The sequence below is a fragment of the Martes martes genome (assembly GCF_963455335.1).
Source record: "Martes martes genome assembly, chromosome: 16".
Classification (NCBI taxonomy): domain Eukaryota; kingdom Metazoa; phylum Chordata; class Mammalia; order Carnivora; family Mustelidae; genus Martes; species Martes martes.
Window position 1 is genome coordinate 52,133,566 of NC_137904.1, and position 21,322 is coordinate 52,154,887.

Below are 21,322 nucleotides of genomic sequence, written 5' to 3' on the forward strand. Positions count from 1 at the left end.
TCAGAATTACTTTACCCTCTTTGGTTCCTTCGAACAACTTTTCCATTTTGGGGGCGGGGGGGGTGCGGGGTCTACACTTCTTACATTGTGATCATTGTCTCAGTGAAGTTCTTTTGTCTTAAAAGATTCATGGTAACACAAAATGTATTTTACTGCTACAACTAAAATGTATTTATAATAAAATGCCTTTTTAATAATTTGGAGATTGGTTTATTGTGTGCGAACCACAATTCCCTTCTTTCTTTTACTTTTAGGATCCAAGGTCTGCCAGAAGTTAGGCACAGCACCTTGACCTCATTTATGATACTAGCCATGAAACTAGCCGCAGTAACAGCTCAGTGTTCATTTGTAAAATTCGAACCAGTTTCTGGAAATCTGTGACTTGACTTAAATCTCTTGAACCTCAGCGGTAGCAAAGGCCTGACATATTTATGAGGGCTTAAGGTGTGACCTGCAATGACAAAACGTACCGGTCTCAGAGAAGTTGCCATTCAACGCAGATCTGAGGAACTGGGAAGAGTCACCAAGGTCGCTTGTTAATGCTGGGTTTGTGCAGCCCAGAGTTAACTACAGAACTTGTAAACCTAGTTTGCGTCAATATATGATATGGGTGTGACAATAATACATGAAGAGTGGTGTGACAAGCATTAATCCAACTATCCCCCGAGCCCCAAAATGCTGGCTGTGCAGAAAATCACCCCGAGTCAGGGTCTTCTTTTTCGCTGGGGGAATAATTCTTTGCATCGGCCGTGATGCGATGTTGAGAAGCATTAGCAGGTCACAGAATGTTGTGGGCCCTCGCTGTTTTATTTTTAACATCCTATTAGTGTGGCACCATAAATCTAAGTTGACTACACTGTGCTTGGAGTTTGTAAACGTAAGTGGATGGGACCCTCAGCCTCTCCAAAGGACAATTTATAATCCTTACTCATTGCAGCAAATCAGTTTTTAAGCTGGGTATCTTGCTTTCTTTGAGTTGCACTGATACGATATGACATAAATCATCTCTGGATTTTGGAAAGAGAAACACTTCTTTACGTACAAATCAAATGGATTTGGAGGACTCCCCGAGCAGCTGTCTGCTCTCGAGGTAAGCCGGGCTCTGTCTTCAGTGGGAAAATGCAAATAAGACCCCCAGGTGTTAATCCCTATGTCGTTCTGGTGCTCTCCGGATATTGTCCTGAGAATGAGATTAGTGTGAAAGTTTGCGGGAAAATACAGTTTCATCAACACTGCAAGGTGGGAACATGGCGTATGGAGAGCAGGTCAAGCACGGAGACGGGAAGGAAGTTGGCTTAGTGGAGGGTCCGTGCTGGGTGGAGGGTTGTCTCTTTGCACTTGGCTTGGTTGAACTGCAGCGTCCAAACACCCACATGGGTGGTTCTAAGCGGCTGTAGGTCCCTCGGTCTGAAATGGACTTTGCTGCTTGACCCACAGAGCATCCTCCAAATGAAACAACCCCCTGGTGGATGGAAGTCCTTTTCTTGCGGTTTGAAGAACCCCATCCTGCCCCAGTGCGTCCTGCCCACCGCCGCCAGACTCACTTTTCTGAAGCAGACCCATTCGTGGTGCTCTTTTTCTGACAAGCCCTTGATGGTCTGCCGTGACATCCTGAATTTCTTAAGTGGACTTTGGAGGCACCTCCCCACCCCCACCCCATCCTCTAGGCACCGCATACAGCAGACCAAATCAGACCACTTGCCATCCCCACCCCCACCCCCCAGGAGGAGCCCCTGGCTTCCTTGCCTCTTTACTTTGGAGAGTGCCTTCGGCACTCCTGCCTCCAACTCCAGGTCCCCTTTGGGGCGCTCTGCTTGCTCAAGACTGCAAACTCCAGCAGTTGGAATTAGCCCCTTTTTCTCGCTGCATGCGATCGAGCCTTCCACCTCTGCTATCCCAGTGTGTGCTTCACAGGCAGGGGGTTGTGAGTTTCTGGGTGACAGAGGCAGTGTCCTGTGACCTCTCCACCTTCAGGCCCTACATGCCTTTTACATAGCAGGCCCTCGAGCACTCGCAGAACTGGCTGGCTCCCAGGCTTCGATCCGAGAGGAATTCAAGACACTCTCCCCTCTGCACTGACGTCCTCTGACAATGCAGCGCGGCCAGGTGACAGCTGGGCCGGAGTGATGGCCTGGGGTGCCGGAGGAATGAGCTGTCCTGCGTGGTGACGTCCCTACCCGCCCCACACAGCTCCCGGAGCCGTGACAAAGTAGCAGCATTCACCAGTATTTGGTGTCTTAGCAGGTATGACTGTCGGAACCCTTCCTTTGACAACTTCACCACGGTCGTGTCGATTTTGATGGATGCTGCCTGCTTTAGCTTGTCCCAGTCTGTCGGCGCGTACCTGCCATGCAGAGCTGGGGAAAGTGATGAAATGCCCTTTTGTCCGAAGCCAGCTCTGGTTGATTGTAAATCCACAGAGGGAGGTAATTAAATTGAACAGAAGCTACAGCTTGCAAAATCCATGGCATTATCCCACTCTTAGCTCATTAAAACTGCTGCCCTGCAAATTGATTTGAGCCACTGTTTCGGGAAACTGTGATGCCAATCCCCGGGAAGAATGTGGCTCTGGTGAGGTGCTCAGAGGAGCCAACAAAGGATTCTGGAAGGTGGGTGTGGCTGGCGGGCTCTGGGCTCCCTGGCAAAGCAAAGGGGAGGAGAAGGTGGTGTGTCTGCCCTTTGGTCGCAATCTTGAGGCATCTGGTGACGAGCCCTCTGGCTATGAGCCGAGCGCCTGGCGGTTTGGAGACCTCACAAGGGAACTTGGAAATGTTCTAATTAGTCTTCAGGGTCTTGTCCCCTTTATGTGCAAAAGACCCGAGGGAGCCAGGAGGGAAGGGGCCGAAGTCAGGGAGCGGGTGGCTTTGTGCCGCTCCCCCAAACCCACCTGCTGCTCACGCTTTCATCCGTCTGGAATCCAGACGTGTCCGTGTTTTTACAAAGCCGAACGGGAGTGGGTGCTCTCGGCGGAGGCACTTCTAAGGGAAGGTTTTGAGGGTTCAATCCTTTAAGCTTCCTGACCAGGCTGAAAGCCGGTTACATAACCCGAGACAAAAGTAACGAGGAACCGCTGGAAGGTGGGTGAGCCGACGGGCTTTCTCTGGTGACTCAGACCTCCTCCTCCGGGTGACCCTGGAGGCCTCCGAGGGCCCACATCATCCCCCTGGGCCGCCGCTGCTAACAGGGCAGAAGAGAAAACTATTCTGGGGGGGGGGGCGGAAATGTGTGTGATCCAGCGTTATTAAAAGTAGTTTTGAGCCTTTCAGTCAAGCGCTTCTGGAAACCGGTCTGTTCTCCCAGGCTGCTGGCTGCAGTGCTCTGGCCCCGACGTCCCCCTCCGCCCGGAGCCCCTCGGCCTGAACCGAGCGCGGGGACCGGCTGCTCCGGCTGCGGACACCCGAGGCCAGGGGACCAGAGCTCTGCCAAGCCCTCTCTCACCTCGAGAGGCTCCCTGAGTCCTCCCTGCCCGCCTTTCTCCACGGTCTCCCCCCACTCTTGTCTGGCTCACCAGCGCGGCCCCGGGGGGCACCAGCGCAGCCCAGGGGGCCACCGAGCACGGTCTACGGGGCACTATGCGGAGGGTTTGGAGGGAGGACGGCTGTGGGGAAGGTTCTAGCTGCTGGGATCATTCCAAAGAAAGTGGAGCCCTGCCCTTCAAAGAGTTTCTAACCCGCCAAGGCACGCAGACACGGGAAATTGCTCGGAATGGGGTAAGTCGTGGGACCGTGAGTGAGCACAGGGTCAAGGGCACAAGAAGGAGGGAAGCATGAATTTTGCATGAGGGGCTGGAGAACATGCCACCTTGTGATGTCTGAGCGGGGCCCTGCGGAATCAGCAGGCCTTTAGCAGGTTCAGGAAAGGGGCAGGCCCTGTGCCTTCTGTGCTGCCGAGACCGGCCCCAACCCCCTGGCTCTTCAGTTTTCTATCCTCCACCGTGAACCTTCAGCTCCTGAAGGACAGGACCGGGCGCGATCCCTCCTTCCCGCCGGCACGCGACGGTGATGTCAGGGGCGCAGACGGAATCGTGGTCCCCCAAAGATGTCCACATCCGAATCCTCACGCCTGGAGACCCCCTGCCCTCCTCCTAACCCCTGGGACCTGGGACTTTTTGTGAAAGAAAGGGACTTGGCCAATATGATTTAAGTTAAGGATCTTGAGATGGGGAGATTATCTTGGATTATCTGGACAGGCCCAGGGCAGGCACAAAGGTCCTAATTAGAGGCAGGCAGCAGGGGCCAAAGTCAGAGAAAGCAGATGTGATGGCAGAAGCAGGGGTCGGAATGACGCACAAACCAGGGAAGGGGGGCGGCCTCTAGGAGCCGGACGTCCCCACCTGGACTGCCCGAAGGAGCCAGCCCTGCCAGCACCTTGGTTTGGGCCATGTAAGAGTCATTTCTGACTTCTGCCCCCAGATCTGTAAGAGAATAAATGTGTTATTTTTAGCCATTGAGTTTGTGTGGTTTGTTACAGCATCAGAAGGAAATGGAGACGGTCTGGAAGCGCATACTGTCGGTTAAGCAAAGGACATCGCTTATGTGAGAGATGGGGATGGCTGGGTGTGTCTGGAAAAGTCTCCCTTGGTGGCCAGCGCTGAGGACCCAGGGTGGCAGAGCCTGGCCTCAGGCGGCCCAGGCGGTAGCCAGGGAGCAAGACGAGGGTGCGGGCTTGGGAGTCGTTTCAGGAGGAGGGTCTGCGAAGCGGGCTTGGTGAACAAGCTGGGAGTCTGTCCGAGGAACGACAGCAGTTCGAGGCTTGGGCGGATGGGTAGGCAAGACGCCATCCAACGGAAGCATCAAAAAATGGAGGGGAGGTTTGGGTAAGAAGTGAGAGGTTGGGTCTGGACATCTGTGTCGGGGGTGCTCTGGAGGGCCTGGGGTACAGAAGGAGGCACAGGCCGGGATGGGCTCCCAGGGCCGGGGAAAGAGTAACATTTCTCAGCCACTGTCACGTGGGATGAGGAGGCTGAAGATGGGAGACTTGGAAACCCCAAGTGTAAGGGGTGGGTGGGGAGAGCTGGAACGCTGTAAAGTAAAAGAGGGCAAAGAGGAAAATACGGGGAATTTCTAGAAGGAGCAGAGGCTCGAAGTACCAAATGCTATTGCAGGAGCCATGCCTAGTGTGGGGATGGATATATGGCCCCAGTGGCTGCAAACGAGTGACACCACGAAATGTGGGCAAGAGGGGGCTGTAGGCAGCTGCATCCCTACCTGAACAGCAGCCATCAGTGTAATGGATACGTTCCACGTCGTGGGTTTCTTAGTCCCTGCCTCTGCTTCAGATCTTTTCTGAAAGTGGGCAGGGTATAAATTAGAAATGAATTTGTAAATAAAATATTTGATCCAAATGGGACAAGCCACGCTGGCAGGGGAAATATTGCTGCAGTATGATGTGGTTAAAATCCAACTTTATTGGGGCAGTCAGGAAAAATAGAGGTAGACCCGGGTCCTTGAAACTTTTAGTCTCAAGGAGGGATTAGTAAGAGTCAAACTGCTTGGTCAGGACCTTCTATGAATTAGCCAAAGAGAGGCCCTCCCCTGCCCCGGTTACTGGACAGAGGTCAGGTGAGGACTGACTGGTAAAGGGTCCTGCTTAGACATTGGCAAAGCAGCAGCCTCGCATCAGTTTTCTCCTGGGTACATAGGGACGGTTGTGGCTACTTTCCCCCGTGATGCCACGCCACACGAGCATGACAGTAGGGCAAAGCAATAATTTGGATCCTGTCTTCATGTAAAGTCTCGGTACTATATTCATCATGGATATTTTGCAATAGTTTTAAAATTCCTTTCCTTTTTTTAAAAAAATTAACATATAATGTATTATTTGCTTTAGGGGTACAGGTCTGTGAATCATCAGGGTTACACAATTCACAGCACTGCAATAGTTTTGATTTAGGAAATGTCACACTCTGTAGATATCCAGAAGAATTGCAAACAGAGTCATGAAGACACACTTGAACGCCCATGTTCACAGCAGCATTATTCACAAGAGCCAGAAGGTGGCAGCCCCCAAGTGTCCATTAGCGGATGAATGGATAAGCGAAACGTGGTAGAATCAGCCATACAATGGAATACTACTCAGCCTTGAAGAGGAAGGAGATTCTGATACAGGCTCCCTCGTGGATGAACCTGGAGGATGCTAAGTGAGATAAACCAGACAGAAAAGGACAAATACTGTATGATTTCACTGGAGTAGCAAACTTCATAGAGACGGAAAGGAGAATGGTGGTTACTGGGCTTGGGGAGGGGGAGTGGGGAGTTGGTTAGTGGGGGCAGAGTTTCAGTTCAGGATGATGGAGAATTCTGGAGACGGGTCGCATGACAATGTAAATGTGTTTAACGTTACTGACCTGCACACTTAGAGATGGTTAAGATGGTGGGGGGAGCGCCTGTCGGTTGAGCGTCCGACTCTTGGTTTTAGCTCAGGTCGTGATCTCAGGGTCGTGAGATGGAGCCCCGTGTCGGGCTCCCCGCTCAGTGCAGGGTCTCCCTTTACCCCTCCCCACCGCTCTTTCTCTCTCGAGCAAATGAGTCTTTAAAAAAAAAACGGTTAAGATGGTACATGTCATGCTTTGTGTATTTTACCACAGTTAAAAGAAGAAATCTCACCCGCAAATATTTCTCGATAACCGAATGGCTAGTCCCGGCTCCTCAGGGAATCCAGTGAATTCTAAAGAGCCGAGAGAGTAAAGGTGTGTGCGACTTTGATCCGGGGGCCGTGACATGCACACACACCCAAGCGAGGGGGCGGAAGCCCTGTGTGATAGCTTAGCTGGGGGGGGGTCCTCAGAGTGTGGGGTGCAGTCAGACCAGAGGTCCAGGGGACGCCCTGCATCCCGAGCCGGACCCAGGCGGAGGAAGATGGACCTCCTCCCCCTTGTGGACCTCCTTCCTGGCAAGCGTAGGTCAGTGGGCTGGGGGGAGAAGCCCGTTTCCCTTCCTCGGTTTGGTGGATCTCTTTCTCTTTTAGCATCAGGCTCTGTTTTTGCTTTATTGTGGCATCTTTTCCCCCACGGCAGAAGCTGGAGCAGATGCGGTCACGCGTGGCTCTCTGGCAGCTCCCCTTGGATGCTTTTGTGTGCAAAGCAGTTTCGGGCGCACCTAGGAAACTCTCGGAAGAGTTCAAGTCCTGGGAAACCAAACGTATTCTGTTCGGTTGGTATTCCGCTCAGAGGGGGTCCCCTGTAGGGATCTAAAATGTACACCGATGATAACACTGACTTCCAAAATGGAGTTCGTGGGATTGAGGTCATCTGTCTTCCTTCCTACTCCTAAACCGTGGCCCCAACTCCCTGGCTGGCCCAGACTTGTGTTTTCCCGTTCTCTTACCTGCAGCATGTTTGCTCTCGGGTTCTGTCTCTGCCTCTTTGGGACAGTGACCTGCCGGTGGCTGTAGGGCCACGTAGGGCTGTGCAGTGTCCTCCAGGATTCACCTGCCCCCCCCCCTTCTCTGCAGGTCCCGGCTTTGGCTTCCTGACATTTTGCCACCCTGCTCTCTTTGATCCTTTTGCTTTCCCAATCACGTGCCAGCCATTTGCACCGCCCATGGCTGGAGAGAAGGCTGGGCTGTGCTCTCTGTGCCCCAGGCTCCTGGGCCAGTCCCACAAGCCCAGCCCAAACCCCTGAGACAACAGGGAGGCATCTGGACAAGCCCCACCTGAGACCCGCCAGATGCCCCCAGACTCATGCTTCTTCCTTTTACTTATTTATTTTTTAGAAGATTTTATTTATTTATTTGACAGAGAGAGAGAGAGAGAGATCTCAAGTAGGCAGAGAGGCAGGCAGAGAGAGAGGGGGAAGCAGGCTCCCTGCTGAGCACAGAGCCTGATGCGGGGCTCGATCCCAGGACCCTGGGATCATGACCTGAGCCAAACCAAGGCAGACGCTCAACCAACAGAACCTCCCCGGCATCCTTGAGTGACTTTTTCCTTGCCAGTTCCAATAAAACTTTATTATATGGACACTGAAATGGAAGGATCCTGGGATCATGACCTGAGCTGAAGGCAGAGGCTTTAACCCACTGAGCCACCCGGGCGCCCCAAGCTTCTTCCTTTTAAATTGTTCTAAGAACGAGTGGGTCTCTTGGCTCTCCCGTCACCGATGGGAACAGCGAGGGGCGAATTAGCTGACTGACGAGTGTACGGTTACTCCAGAAAAGGGTTCAGCAAACTGTTTCCAGGTAGTGTGAGCCAGACGACTTGTCACGGTTTATACCAGATTCTTCCCTATTGCAAGAGTTTATTACTGATTAAAATATGCCCTTACCACTTGACTGATTTTTCTTTTCTTTTTTAAAAGAAGATTTCATTTGTTTATTCATGAGAAACAGAGAGGGACAGAGAAAGACAGAGGGGCACAGGGAGAAGCAGGCTTCCCGCTGAGCAGGAAGCCCGACGCGGGGCTCTATCTAGGATTCTGGGATCATGACCTGAGCCAAACCAAGGTAGACCCTCAACCAACAGAGCCTCCCAGGCGTCCTTGAGCGATTTTTTTTCCTTGACAGTTCCAATAAAACTTTATTATATGGCCAATGAAATGGAAGTACTTTCCACATATCATAAAATATTCTTCTTTTGATTTTTAAAAAAGATTTTATTTACTTGACAGAGAGAGATCACAAGTAGGCAGAGAGGCAGGCAGAGAGGGGGAAGCAAGCTCCCTGCTGAGCAGAGAGCCCAATGTGGGGCTCGATCCCAGGACCCTGAGATCATGACCTCAGCAGAAGGCAGAGGCTTAACCCACTGAGCCACCCAGGCACCCCTCTTCTTTTGATTTTTTAAAAACCATTTAAAATTGTAAAAACCATTCTTAGTTTGCAGACTGTATCACAGCAGGCAGCAGGCCAGGGTGGCCCTGCGGGCCAAGTTTGCCACTCCTGCTGTAGAGGAATGAGGACTCCCCAGGACTGCTGGGACGTGTTCAAGGCAAGGAGCACGGGGATCCCCTCTGCCACCTGTGTCTGACTTACCATTTCTGAGGGCTGGGTGAATAGGATGGGGTTTGGAAGGTAGAAAGTGTAAATTACGACACTCCGGGGGACCCTAGGTGTCTAACTGCTAAGCCCTGCTTCCTGATGTTCCTTGCAACAAAAATCCAGCATCTGAAATCAGACCCGGGTCGTGCCGCCGCTTGAGTGCTGTGTTAGCACTTGGAGGCTGGCATGCTGGGGCTCTGGAAATAACCCCTCCTTATTTTTAACACCCTTGCCTAGTCAGATGGTCTCTGGTTTCTCCCAAAGAAAATCCCAGGGCCCAGCGATCCAAGCTGGAATTCAGAACCTCTAAGTCTTATTGGTATATAAGACCCCGTTACCCCGTCACCACCCCCCATCCACTCGCTTCCCTTCAAAAGTCCTTAACACATGCCAGGAGGACATGCTTTTCTTCCCACTTCAGGGTCATGGGGCCTCTGGGCCATCTAAGGTCAGCAATCCAACCAAGCAATTTGTATGCAAGATACAAGGAAAAAGTAAGTTTTCAAAGAGCTTTTATTTCAAACATAGTCAGACTCTACCCAGTTAAAAAATGCTCCTCAGGTGTTTTGGAAACCAAGGAGGGAACGTTCAGTTCACTGGAAAGGGTGTCTTGTCCCAGAGAAGGGGGGGGGGGGCTGGCTATTTACACAGGCAACACCGGGACTGGTAAATGAGCACAGGGCGTCCCTATAGGGCTCAGGGAGGACACCTGGACCCTGCTTATCAAAGACAGCTGGCTCAGCAAGGCCCACCTGCAGCTCCAGGGGAAGGTCGGTCCTCACCAGGCACCTGCCAGCCCCGCCGTCTCCCTCCTACCCTGGGCAGGTGTGGATCATGTCCACTTGCTGGATTCCCAGGGGAGCCTGTCACAGCCCAGAGAAGGGTTCAGAGATGCAAGCAGCAGCGGACGTCGTGGGGTAGGTGGGACCGAGGACAGGGAAAGCTCCCGCCTCCTCTCTAGAACGTTCTGGGCCAGGCTCGGCTTCCTGAGGGGAAAGCCCCAAGGCGGGGCTGGGGCTCCGGGAGGGCTAGTGCTCGGGCTCGGCGTCCATGCATGACTCCCAGGGGTTCTGGGGCATTCGAGGCAAGGAGAGGAGCAGGAGGGCCAGGCCGCCGAGGAAGAGGAGGACGAAGGCGGAGCAGGCGCAGGCGAAGGACCAGGAGTAGTAGTACTCGATCCACACGGTGTGCTCGCTGTCGATCATGCGCTTCACCGACTGCCGCGTCACCTCCACCGACACGAAGATGCACAGGCCTGGGGCCCAGCGGGACCTTCAGGGCCTGTGCCGAGAGCGCCCGGGCCGAGCTCGGGGCCGGAGCCTGCGGAGCGGCCCGGGTCCCCGCCCGCCGCCCGCCCCACGCGAACCGCGTCTCGATCCTTCCCGTCGGTGCTGGCGACCAGCCTGGCTCTCCGCGTCCCCCGATCCCCGCGCGGAGCGCACAGGCGGCCCGGATCGGCGTCCCCGGGGGGCTGCGGCCCGGCCCCGGCTGGCTCCCCACCCCCAGGTCGCCGCGGAGCCGGCGGCCGCGCTCCCTCGCCCGGGCCGGGGGCCCCCGCGCTACCTGCGAAGGCGTAGAACATGGACGCGGGCCTCAGCAGGTAATCCCGCTTCTTCCGGAAGGACAGCAGCGCGCACGTGGTCCCCATGATGATGAAGCCCAGGCTGAAGACGGCGATGGCGGCGGCCGAGATGCTGTACTCTGCGGGGCAGGGGGCGGGCGCGGCACCGCGGCTCAGCGGCGGCCTCTCCGCGGCCGGACGGCGGGTGCCGCGCGTCCGTGTGCCCATTGCTCTGGGGAGCACACTGAGGGTCCGCGACGAAACCCCTCACCCAGAGTCACACAGCGGGGGCAACAGGACCCCCTTCCCACTCCCGGGGTCGGGGTGGGGGAGGTGGCTAAGCTGCAGGTTCCCCCTTCGGGGGGTGGGGGGGGGGTGGGTCGAGGCCTGGCAGCCGGCGGGAGCCACGTGGCCGCAGACCTTTCTGGAACACAGAGCTTCCTGGGAGCCGGGGAGCCTCGGGCGGAGGGTGGTCTGCCCTGGATGCCAAGCAGCCGCGGCAGGTGTGGCTTGTTGCAGGGCCCCGCGCGTGATCGTGTGTGCGCGCGCGTGCGTGTGTGTGTGTGCGCAGCGCACGTGTAGAGATTGCCCGAGCGGGCGTGCTCGTGTGTGCGCGAGCACGCGAGGCTCTCTCCGGGCCGGCGTGTGCGCGCTGCGTGCCCACACTGTGTGCAGGGCCCGCACCGGTGCCGAGAAGGCCCCCGCGGCACACGCGCTCCCAGACCCCTGGGCCGTTCCCCAGATTCCCCCCATGGGGCGGGGGACTGGCAGGCGAGGGAGGGAATCAGCTCCTCGCGGGCTCTGACCCGCCCTGAAGACCAGCACCGGGGCCTGGATCCTGTTCCATTTCCCGGTCACTCGGGCTGCCCTCCGGCTCGGCAGGAAGACGACTGCGGGGCCTTCCAGGAAACGTCTCCTTCCAGGCTCCCTCCAGATGGCGGGCCACCCGGGGTTGTGCTCTCAGAGTGCAGAGCCTCAGGCTCCAGCCGCTTTTCCTCGCAAGCAGCGAAGACAGGGCTTTTGGGCCAAATGACTTTGTGGCTCAGCAGTCTGGCCAGGGGGCTCTCTTTCTGACCCTCCCTGCTTTCGCCCACCGACTCACCTTTCTGAGTAGTGACTTCGAAGATCTCCGAGGTCTCGCCTGGGTTAAAATGCCTGAAGTAGGAACAGTTTTTCTCTGCAAAGGAGGGAGACAGCCTGTGAGTTGAGCCCAAGGGCCTGCAGACCCGCCAGAGGCTCCACCAAGAGAGGGTGAGTGTGAGTTCACCCCCTGCCCCAGGGGCCCTCCTCACCCTAAACCCCGAATCTGAGCCAAAACAAACATCTTTCTCCACCCTTACACCAAAATTTCAGTAGAATAAGGGGGTTTCATAAGAGGCTAGGAGATCTTCAGGAAGCAAAGGCTGACCCAGTGGAGAGGGCACAGAGTACTGTGGGTAGTGAGCCCATTAAGCAGATGGGATAACTGAGGCTCAGGAACACGTTTTTCGGGGGTGGGGGCATGCAGGGAATACCAGCAACAAAGGGCCAGATGGTGGTTCTCACCTGGGCCTTGTTGGGCAAGGTCTAGAAACACATTTGGGGTCACAACAGGCAGGGGTAACTTGGCATGTAGAGGATAGAGGCCAGGAATACTGCTAATCACCCTACAACTTCAGGACAGCCCCTCACAGCATAGAATTAACTGGCCTCAGTATATCAGTAGGGCTGAGGTTGAGAAAGCCTGATCACACCAACATCTAGGGCTGTCTTTCCTATGGGTATCCTGGCCCATCCTGATGCACTGGGTGTGACCGCGAAGCAAGTGATGTTTTTCAAAAGCTTTCCAGAAGATTCTGATGCTCACCCAGTTTGGAAAGCCCTACTCCAGGTCTCTTAAAATGCCCCACGGAGAGCCTTTCTGAGGGGACCAAATGGCTGGATTTGGGTGGAGGGTAGGGAACTTCCATTCAAGGGCCAAATGTGAGCGACAATTATGTCATTTCATCAGACCCTTGACACCTGTGGCCAGACAAAACAGTCCCTGGCAGGTGCTTGTTCTAGCTGATTAGTGTCAAAAAAGCTATAGAAGATCTGTGAACAGCAGGACCAAAAATCTGGACTAGATGGGGCGCAGAGGAAGGACTCAGAACAAAGAGATTCGTGCTGGTTTTAAACACAATTTCAGGTATAATTTCTCTTCCGTTTTTCTCTCTTAATTTCTCTTGTAACTTGACATCAAGGGATATTCATACTGCTTATTGAGTACAGTTTAATATCCTTTACTCTGTTTTTAGAAAGTAGGTGAATGGTTATCTTAAAAATATATATTATTTTATGTTTCTTTAAAAAAAATTAAATTGGGTTGCTTTTTATTTGTGTGAGGCCCTCCATTGATTTCTTCTACCTGTGGGTTCATGACGCTCTGTAGAAAACACCTCCACTCCTCGTTTAGATGGCATCTAGGTTGTGCATTCATTTCTTCACTTTCAGGCTATATTTAAATTATCCTGAGATGATTATTGATGCCGGGTGTCCTTTGGAAAGTTACCAGAGGTGTTGCCAAATCATAGCTTTCATTGGTCTGCAGGCTTTCTTCTATATGACCTAAGTCATCTCATTGCCACTTAAGCCTGTGGCCTCCCCGTCCTTCCTTCCCCCAGTGTCAGGGTTGCTGCTTCTCCCATAATGGAGAAGGAAATGACCCCTGGAGATGAGCCGGGTTTAGCAGCAGTAAATATTCTGCGAGGTAAACAGCCATCTCTCTGAGCTTCTATATTTAAATCACTTTCCTTTTGAGCAGAGTTACCTGGGGTGTCTGAATGCCGGCGGTGATGTCAGATTAATGCTGTTCTTTTCTCTCTCACGGCTTCCGGTGCTATTTTAAAACATAATGCAACTCTCTTCTATTCGTTAGATTATTAGCTCTAGATTCTTTTAAATCACTGCTTCAGAATGGCTCGTGCTCTGTCGTAAGTCTCCATGTGTGTCTCCCTCTGGACAAAGGACCATTTCTGTTTCATTCTTTAAGGGCCAATTTCAGTTGTCATTGAAAACCCTCTGAAAAGAATTGACTGGATTCAAGTGTATTTCACGGTCAGCTGCGTCCCTGACTACTCGCAATCCGGGAGCTAAAAGCTTCTGGAGCCGAGGGCCGTGAGACCAAAGCCCATCAGAGCCCGACCAAAGCATGAGCTATTGGGCAGCTCCGGGCTGCCGGGCCGCTCTCGCCCAGGGACTGTGTGTGTTGTCAGCCTCCCCCCTACCCCAGATCGTGGCGGGCTCCAGCCCGACAGACTGCCGTGTGCATGAAAACCGTCTTGGCTCGGGTCATAGGGGGATGCTGCATGTCTGAGGAAGCCTGCCTGTGGTGGGGGAGATTTTCCCCTTCAGTGACCCAGGGACACTCCTACTCCCTCTCCTCCCCTATTACATGATAGCACATTGTGTGGAATAGGAGTCACCCAGGGGGAGGGATTCCCACACCGGGCATCTGGAAGGCTCCGCTGCTCTCTGATTGGGCTGAACTTAGGGCACAAGAATGGTTGGGCCAACCCTGTCCCCTCTCTTGAACTTAGCACCTGAGCTAGGCCAGCGTCTTCTGCCCTGAACCTGGGGGGTAACATTATCAGCTCGAGGGCCCCATGGCTGCCCACGGAAGACCGAAAGCCCCTTCATGGTTCCTGATGACCCCAGCAGGGGTTGGGGGACGCAGTAGACCCAGGTGCCATTCCAGACACTTCCAGCACCAACAAGACGCTCATTGAGGAAAAATCAAGCGGGGCATCTGCCTGTGTCACTGAAGGTTGCGCAGGGTCCTGCTGAGGTGGGCAGACCTCGCTTCTGCCCCTTTGTCTGCAGGGTTCTGGGTACACTGGGCCTCGAGAGCGGCTTGAAAAGGAAGGACATCAGAGACGGGCCCGGTGTGGGCCACTCAGTCACAGGTGAGGGGCTTGGAGGAGAAGGGCAGTGGCAGCTCTGCCAACTGTGTAGGTTCGGAGTCTTCCTGCTTCTGTCTTTCTGATGTCCTCCCGGGCCTTTCCTGAGCTTCCGTCAGAGCTGCACAAAGTTCAGGGCTTCCAGCTTGGCCTTAGTGGGTGATAGCCCCTTCCCTGGGGGCTTGCCGAAGAAGCAAGTGCTTTGGATCAAGTCAGCGAAGATACCAATGTCAGGGTGATGATCTGGGCTAATAATCAGGAAGCTGGAAGTTCCTCCGGCCTCCTTTGTCTCTGCAAATAGCTCATGGTGACTCTAATGTTTGTATTTCTTTTTTTCGGTATTCCAGAAATGTCTGTCATACACCGTCATAAGACTCAGTGGTCTAAAAATTTAAGTGGGTTATTCCTTAAAAAATATGGTGAACTCAGGGCATGTGGGTGGCTCAGTTGAGTGTCCAGCTCTTAGTTTCAGCTCAGGTCGTGATCTTGGGGTCATGAGACTGAGTGCCATGTCCGGCTCTGCACTGGGCTTGGAGTCTGCTTAAGGCTCTCGCTCTCCCTCTGCCCCTCCCCTCTGCTCTCTCTCTAATAAACAAAAATAAATCTTTAAAAATAATATGGTGAATTCAGCTATTAAGCTTGACTGTGGTTGGAGAGTTCTGGCTAAGCAAGCATTCTGGTTAAGGGAATGATTACACACAACTATATCTAACTGCCCATTTGAAACAACAACAACAAAAGGCATGTTTAACTCTAACCTGAACTTGAGTTAATGCAGGTTTCCTCTGATAGTTGGGATAACTTCTGTGACTAAGGGGTACTTCTGGGTTATCACTGAGAATGTATCAGTGTACCCAGTGCTGGTTGATGCAGACTTTAATATCTTAAAAAAAAAAAAAAAACACCTTGTTGGTTGACACAAAACCAAGGGAACTAGTGACTTAAGCATTGGAAAAAAATAGTTCACTTACTTGTTACTTGCATCAATACCAGGGCTGTCTTCACCCTCTTTTGTAAAAGTAGTTCTTGGTGCTCCCGACAGTGATTTCTCTGTGCTCTGTCTCCCCTTACCACTTGGATTGAGAACTTTTGTCCAGTGGATTGAAGAAATCCCCAAGACCCAAGCCCAAAAGGTCAGAGCATTGCTGTTCTATGTGGAGGGGGGGGCGGACGTCTGGTTATGGCCTGGGTCTCTAGCATGGGCTCATGCGGATGGGAAAGGGAGTCCTTGAAATTCTTGATGCTCTTTCCTGTGGCTCCAGTTCCTGTACCAGGTACTGGAGGAGAGGATGAGCCATATGGGAAGTGGGGTACTGGGGCTGTCTGCTGCCTTAGCCTAGAGAGACAGAGCCTGAGAGAAACAGCATTCTGCCCAACCCAAGGGCAGGGGATGTCCCCTCTAGGGTGACTGACTTGGGCTTTCAGACAGACAACCACTCCTGACAATGGGGGAAGGCCCTACTCTTACTCTGAAGGTGTCAGAATTAACCTCAGATGTCGATCTTTGCGTGACAGTTCTACTAAAGCTCTTTGGGTCGGTGGGAAAAACCAAATTAGACAATTTATGTCCTCAGAGCCTCCAGCGTTCTGTGGCTCAGTGGGACCTTGGAAAGTCTCCTCTATGGAACCAGCTCCTAGTTGAGCTTCTTTCAAACCATGTTATGTCAAAAGTTGGCCTCCTCAGCGTTTGCCTGGATCAGCAGCTTTTAGGAGTTGTGTTCGTATGTACCGTGGGGGGTATTGTATGGGAGTGGGCTGGAGAGACAAGGGGCTCTGGATTTGAGACCTGGGTGTTGAACTTGTGACAAGGTTAGCTTTGGGAAGGCCACTCTGAGCCTCAGCTTTCGCACATGTAGAATGAGAGCCTCCTTACTGGGCTGTTGTGAAGTAGTCTAACGTAGTGACCAAGAAGGAGAATTTTAGGGGCATGAACTCTAGCTGCTCTGCCAAGGTAATTGTGTGACCCCGCTCAAGCGACTCAACCTCTCTGTGCCTCATTTTGTTTATCTGTGAGGTGGGATGATGCTAATAGTACAGGCCTCATAGAGGATTTTGTGAGGATTAGATGAGTGCGTCTTTATTTCTCTTTGTCATCCACTGCCTTCTGGCCTCCATGGTTTCTGGAAAAACATCAGCTGTAAATCCTACCTTAGTAAGATCCCTCGTATGTGATGAGTCATTTCTCGCTGCTTCCAAGATTCTGGGTCTTTATCTTTCAATAGTTTTGATCATGATGCCTTTAGGTGTGGATTTATCCTGCTAGAATGCATTAAGTGCCATGGATTTTTTTTTTTAAAGATTTATTTATTTATTTGACAGAGAGATCACAAGTAGGCAGAGAGGAAGGCAGAGAGAGAGGGGGAAGCAGGCTCCCCGCTGAGCAGAGAGCCTGATGCGGGGCTCGATCCCAGGACCCTGGGATCATGACCCGAGCCGAAGGCAGAGGCTCTAACCCACTGAGCCGCCCAGGCACCCCAAGCGCCATGGATTTATAGATCAATATTTTTCATCAAATTTAGAAACTTTTCAGCCATTATTGTTCTGCTTTTCTGCTTCCTGCTGCTTTCTCTCGCCCTTCCTTCTGAGACCACCATTATGCATAAGTTGCTCATTTGATACTATCCCGCAGGTCTCTGAGGCTCTGTTCATTTTTCTTCCTTTTTTCCTGTCTGTTTCTCACACTAGCTAATCGCAATTGATCGATCTTCAAGTTCACTTATTCCTTTTTGCACCTGCTCAGATCTGTGCTTGAAACCTTCTAGTGAATTTTCCATTTCAATTATTATAGTTCTCAATTCCAGAATTTCTATTAGGTACTTTTGTTTATTTTCTTGTGTGTGTGTTTGTTCTTTTTTAAAGATTTATTTATTTATTAGCATGCAATTGGGAGGGGTTGAGGGAGGGGGAGAGAGAATCTCAAGTAGACTCTGTACTGAGCATGGAGCCCAATGTGGGGCTTGATCTCATGACCCTGAGATCATGACCTGAGCTGAAACCAAGAGTTGGACACTTAACCAACCACCCAGGCACCCCAAAGTATTTTTTTTTTAAAGTGACTCCACGCCCAGGGCAGAGTGCAACATGGGGCTTGAACTCACACTATTACATCCTTTTACAGTAATTTCTATCTCTTTATTGATAATGTCTATTATGAGACATCATTCTCATCTTTTGTTGTTTAGACTTTTTCTTAGTTCTTTGAATGTATTCTGATTTAAAGTCTGTAGGTCCAATATCTGGGCTTCCTTAAGGATCTGTTGATTGGTTTTATCCCCCTTATGTATGGGCCGTACTGTCTTCTTTTCATGTCTTGTGATTTTTTTAAACTTAAAATTTAAATTTAAAGCTGGAATATTTAAACAATATGATGAGCCGCTCTGGAAATCAGTGGCCCACCTTTCCCTAGGGTTTGTTCTTGTTGGCGTTTGTTACTGTTTGTTGAGTGACTTAATTAATTTCGTAAAGTCCGTTTCCTTCGTCATGCTGGACCACTGAAATCTCTGCTCAGGTAGTTTGGGAATCAGATCACATTTTGTAAAATGCTTGGAATGAATCCACCTCCCAGTCTTTACTGAGGGGCTCTGTGCTAAGCAGAGAACTAAGCGCTCCACTCAGCAGCGTATATTTCTGCCTTAGCTTGCACTTTCTGCTTGCCCACAGCCTCAAGATCAGCCCAAGGTGAGAGCTTAGGACCTTCTCAGGCCTTTCCTTGTACACCATACAGCACACTTACGCACAGGCCTTCTAAATTCTCCAGAATATGTTGGAGCTTCTCAAAGCCACCTATGGACATCTCATTTTCTAGCTTTTTTGTTCGCCTACTCTTTGCCCTAACTGTTGTATAATGCCCCAGGAAGCAACTGTTAAACAGCTCTTAAACAATTAAACATTTGTTTAATTAACAATATTAAACAATTGTTTCTCATTGTTTTTGACAAATGCCCCCTGAGAAAAAGACTGTTTCCACTGAGTGAGCTCAGCGTCAGGTCAAATAAAGACAGCCTTGCAAGGGAGGGACTTCCAGGGAACCCCCAGACAGATCAAAGAATGACAGTTCTCCAGGAATGAGGCTTCGAAAGGGATCCAGCCCCACCTGTCCCCTTTGGGGGCTGCCAGGCCGCTAAACTTTCAGCGTTTGCAGGCTGTTGGTTTTCAAGCCTACGCCAGAGTTGAAGAGTGGGGAACAGGAATAGAGTAAGTTTAAGCACCACGGAACTCCCTGTTCTTACTGAAATTCACCTATTTTTCTCAAAGAAGCACTCGCTGGATTACTGCAAGACTGGTTAATTTCCAGCGTTCTGAAAGAGTGTATTCTGACCGATTTTGCCAGAGTTCTCCTTGTTTTTATGGAGAAGAGGGTTTTGGAGATTCTTACTCTGCCATTTCTTCTGACGTCATTCAAAGTTAAAACATGGAAGGCCCTGGAAACAGTATTTGGCAGATGGTGCTAGATTGGTATTTGTGGTTATTACTGCCGTGAATAATAATCGAGAGAACATGTATGAACCCTCTTCCTCCCTCCAGCAGAGAGTAATCTCACAGAGCACAGGGAAAGTGGGTGGGGAAGGAAAAAGGTGTCCATCTGCAGAGAAAGGAGAGGGGAGAAGGCAGAAACATACTACAGAGGCTTGTCGGGGGTGAGGGGCAGGTAGGGCAGGGCTCACAAGTGTGGGAGGGAGGATTCATTCTGGACCAGGGCAAGAAGGCATAGAGAGGGACTCTGGTCAGGCTCAAGGCCAAACGATGCCTGCTGGTCCTCTGTAGCTAACCTCTTGCTTGTTAGGCTCTTCCTTGTAGGGGCTTGCCTTGGCTCCCTGCTCATCGGCTCTATAAACTCACCAGATTTTAAAAGGCAGGTGCTTCTGAGGACAGGTGAACTGGACCGGAACAGTGCCTCCCCACGCATGGGCCGACAAGAACCTGCCTCGCCCTGCCCTGCCCTGCCCTGCCCATGGGAATTGGCTGAGTGATGCGTCTGTTTACTAGTGTGCTCGGCCTCGGCTGAAAGCGTGGGCATGTGAGCTATGCGATACCCTTCAAGCACATGTCCGTGTCCGTTAAAGCCCTCAGCCCCGGGACTCAGTGTTTCTAAGACAACTGGGTATTTACGAGGCTTCTGTGTATCTTAGGGGGAAATAAGCAAGCCTGGAGTTTTCTAGAGCCAGCAGGAGGGAGAGGAGGAGAAAAAGACAAGTGGAGGAATGGGGTTTGGGCTCCTTTGTCCCACACACAGACTGCGAGATCTCCGGGGACTTAGCACTGACTTCCGCAGAAGGCAGGCTTGAAGGAACACCCAGTCTGATCGCAGGGGGAATGATTCTGAAAATCAGGCGGGTCCCGGTACTCAGGCTGGTCCACTGCCGCCTTACAGTGACGTCGGGGAGCCCCGGAAGGGACTTGGTGTCCCCGAGTCCAAGCCCTGTGTTTTACAGGAGGCAGCAGAGGTTGCAATGGGCTTTGTTGACCCCGGAGTCACTGGGGGGCCGTGGGCAATGCGTGACGGAGCCCAGACCTCCGATTCCCCACACAGGGCTCTTTCCGCAGCACGGCCTCCGTCTGCTATGAACGTGGGGGGCTCCCCATTTGCAGAATTGTCTGGTCACCCTCACACCAGGTGTTCCTGACAAGGAGCCCACCTTTGACGTGCCGTTCAGTCCCATGGGGGTTGAGGGCGGGGGGGGGGGGGCGGGAATTGAGGAACACACTTAAAATTGAGCAGCAGCTCTGCTTCCCAGCCCCAAAGAGGTCTGAGCTCAGACAATGCACTGGAATGATAGTTCGGACAAAAAGCAGGTCTAGGAGCAGGTCCTGCTTCACAGAGGTGTAGCCTCTGCAGTCAGGTGAGAGCCCCCCACCTGGCTGCAGCCTTCACCATGGCCATCCTGAAACTCTCAAGAACAATCCCAGGGAGCCCCGCGTTTCCACTGTGCGCCCCGCCGTACGCACTTTGTGGCCGATCCAGCCTGGGGGCTGTGGAACGCACGTGCCCGCCCCACGGGTCCCTCTGGCCACTTAGCCTGTCTGTGCAGGGAGAGAAGGGACGAGAGGCCCCCGCGGGGGCCAGAAGCCTCTCATCTGGCAGAGCCACGGAGTCTTTCCTGAGTCTCTGGTCCCACCTGCACAGCCCCGTGCTCGGGGCGGAAAGCCGGAGGCCTCCATGGGACAGAAAGAGCTCGAGGCCAATGGCCTCAGTTTACAGACCGGCTCTGGCCTCCGGTACAACACATGCAGTTCCGATCCTCCTGCCCGGGCACAGAGGGCTGGGCGGTGCTCTCCCGAGGGAGGGGAACCTGCCCTCTCTCCCACGGGCAGCTTTCCCGGGGTAGGGGCTGGTGAGGAAGGGCCGGAGGCGGGGACGGGATCAGAGAGTGGGTACGTTACCCCCAGGCAGGGTGATGGGTCCGCAGGTCTTGTCCGTGCTGCCAGTCATGACAATACGCTTGGTGCAAATCCGCCAGAGGCCGAAGTGGGCCGCCTCGCAGGTGGCGTTGTGGTGTTCCACCTCGGGACTCAGCACGGCCCAGTGGTCGGTCACCACGGCCACCATGGCCAGCACGATGCCCACCAGGATGCAGAAGAGGGTGGCGCGGACCTTCGGCGTTTTGGTCTGGGACATGGCAGTGGCGGAGGAGTGGGTGCCCTGGGCACGGTCTGGTGGCAGTGTCTCCCGGGCAGGTGGCAGCCGGGCTGGGGAGGTGGCGGCGAAGACCGAGCCGGGGGTAGAAGCTAAGTTTAGTGCGTCTGGCTGAGCCAGAGGGGGCTGGCCTCGGGGCTGAGGGACACCACACGGGGCCGAGCAGCTGCCCAGACGTGTCAGGGGCCTGAGCGAGGCTTCTATTAATGCGCACCTCAGGCATGTCACCAAGGATAGCTT

At 52.9% G+C, this 21,322-nt stretch overlaps 1 protein-coding gene across 2 annotated transcripts; it reads right to left on the reverse strand.

Moving 5' to 3' along the window:
• Nucleotides 1–9,466: 9,466 nt before the first annotated feature.
• Nucleotides 9,467–21,254, reverse strand: CACNG1 (calcium voltage-gated channel auxiliary subunit gamma 1). Of its 2 annotated transcripts, none has more exons than XM_080826505.1 (4): nt 20,830–21,254; nt 11,634–11,708; nt 10,534–10,671; nt 9,467–10,225 (listed from the first exon to the last, which is right to left on the reverse strand). In XM_080826505.1, the coding sequence occupies exons 1-4, from the start codon at nt 21,062–21,064 to the stop codon at nt 9,999–10,001; spliced, it is 675 nt and encodes a 224-aa protein (XP_080682631.1). In that variant the 5' UTR covers nt 21,065–21,254; the 3' UTR covers nt 9,467–9,998. The 2 variants fall into 2 exon arrangements, with proteins under 2 accessions (XP_080682631.1, XP_080682630.1); XM_080826504.1 differs by having other exon boundaries at nt 9,467–10,199; nt 20,830–21,181.
• Between the last annotated feature and the right edge of the window lie 68 nt (nt 21,255–21,322).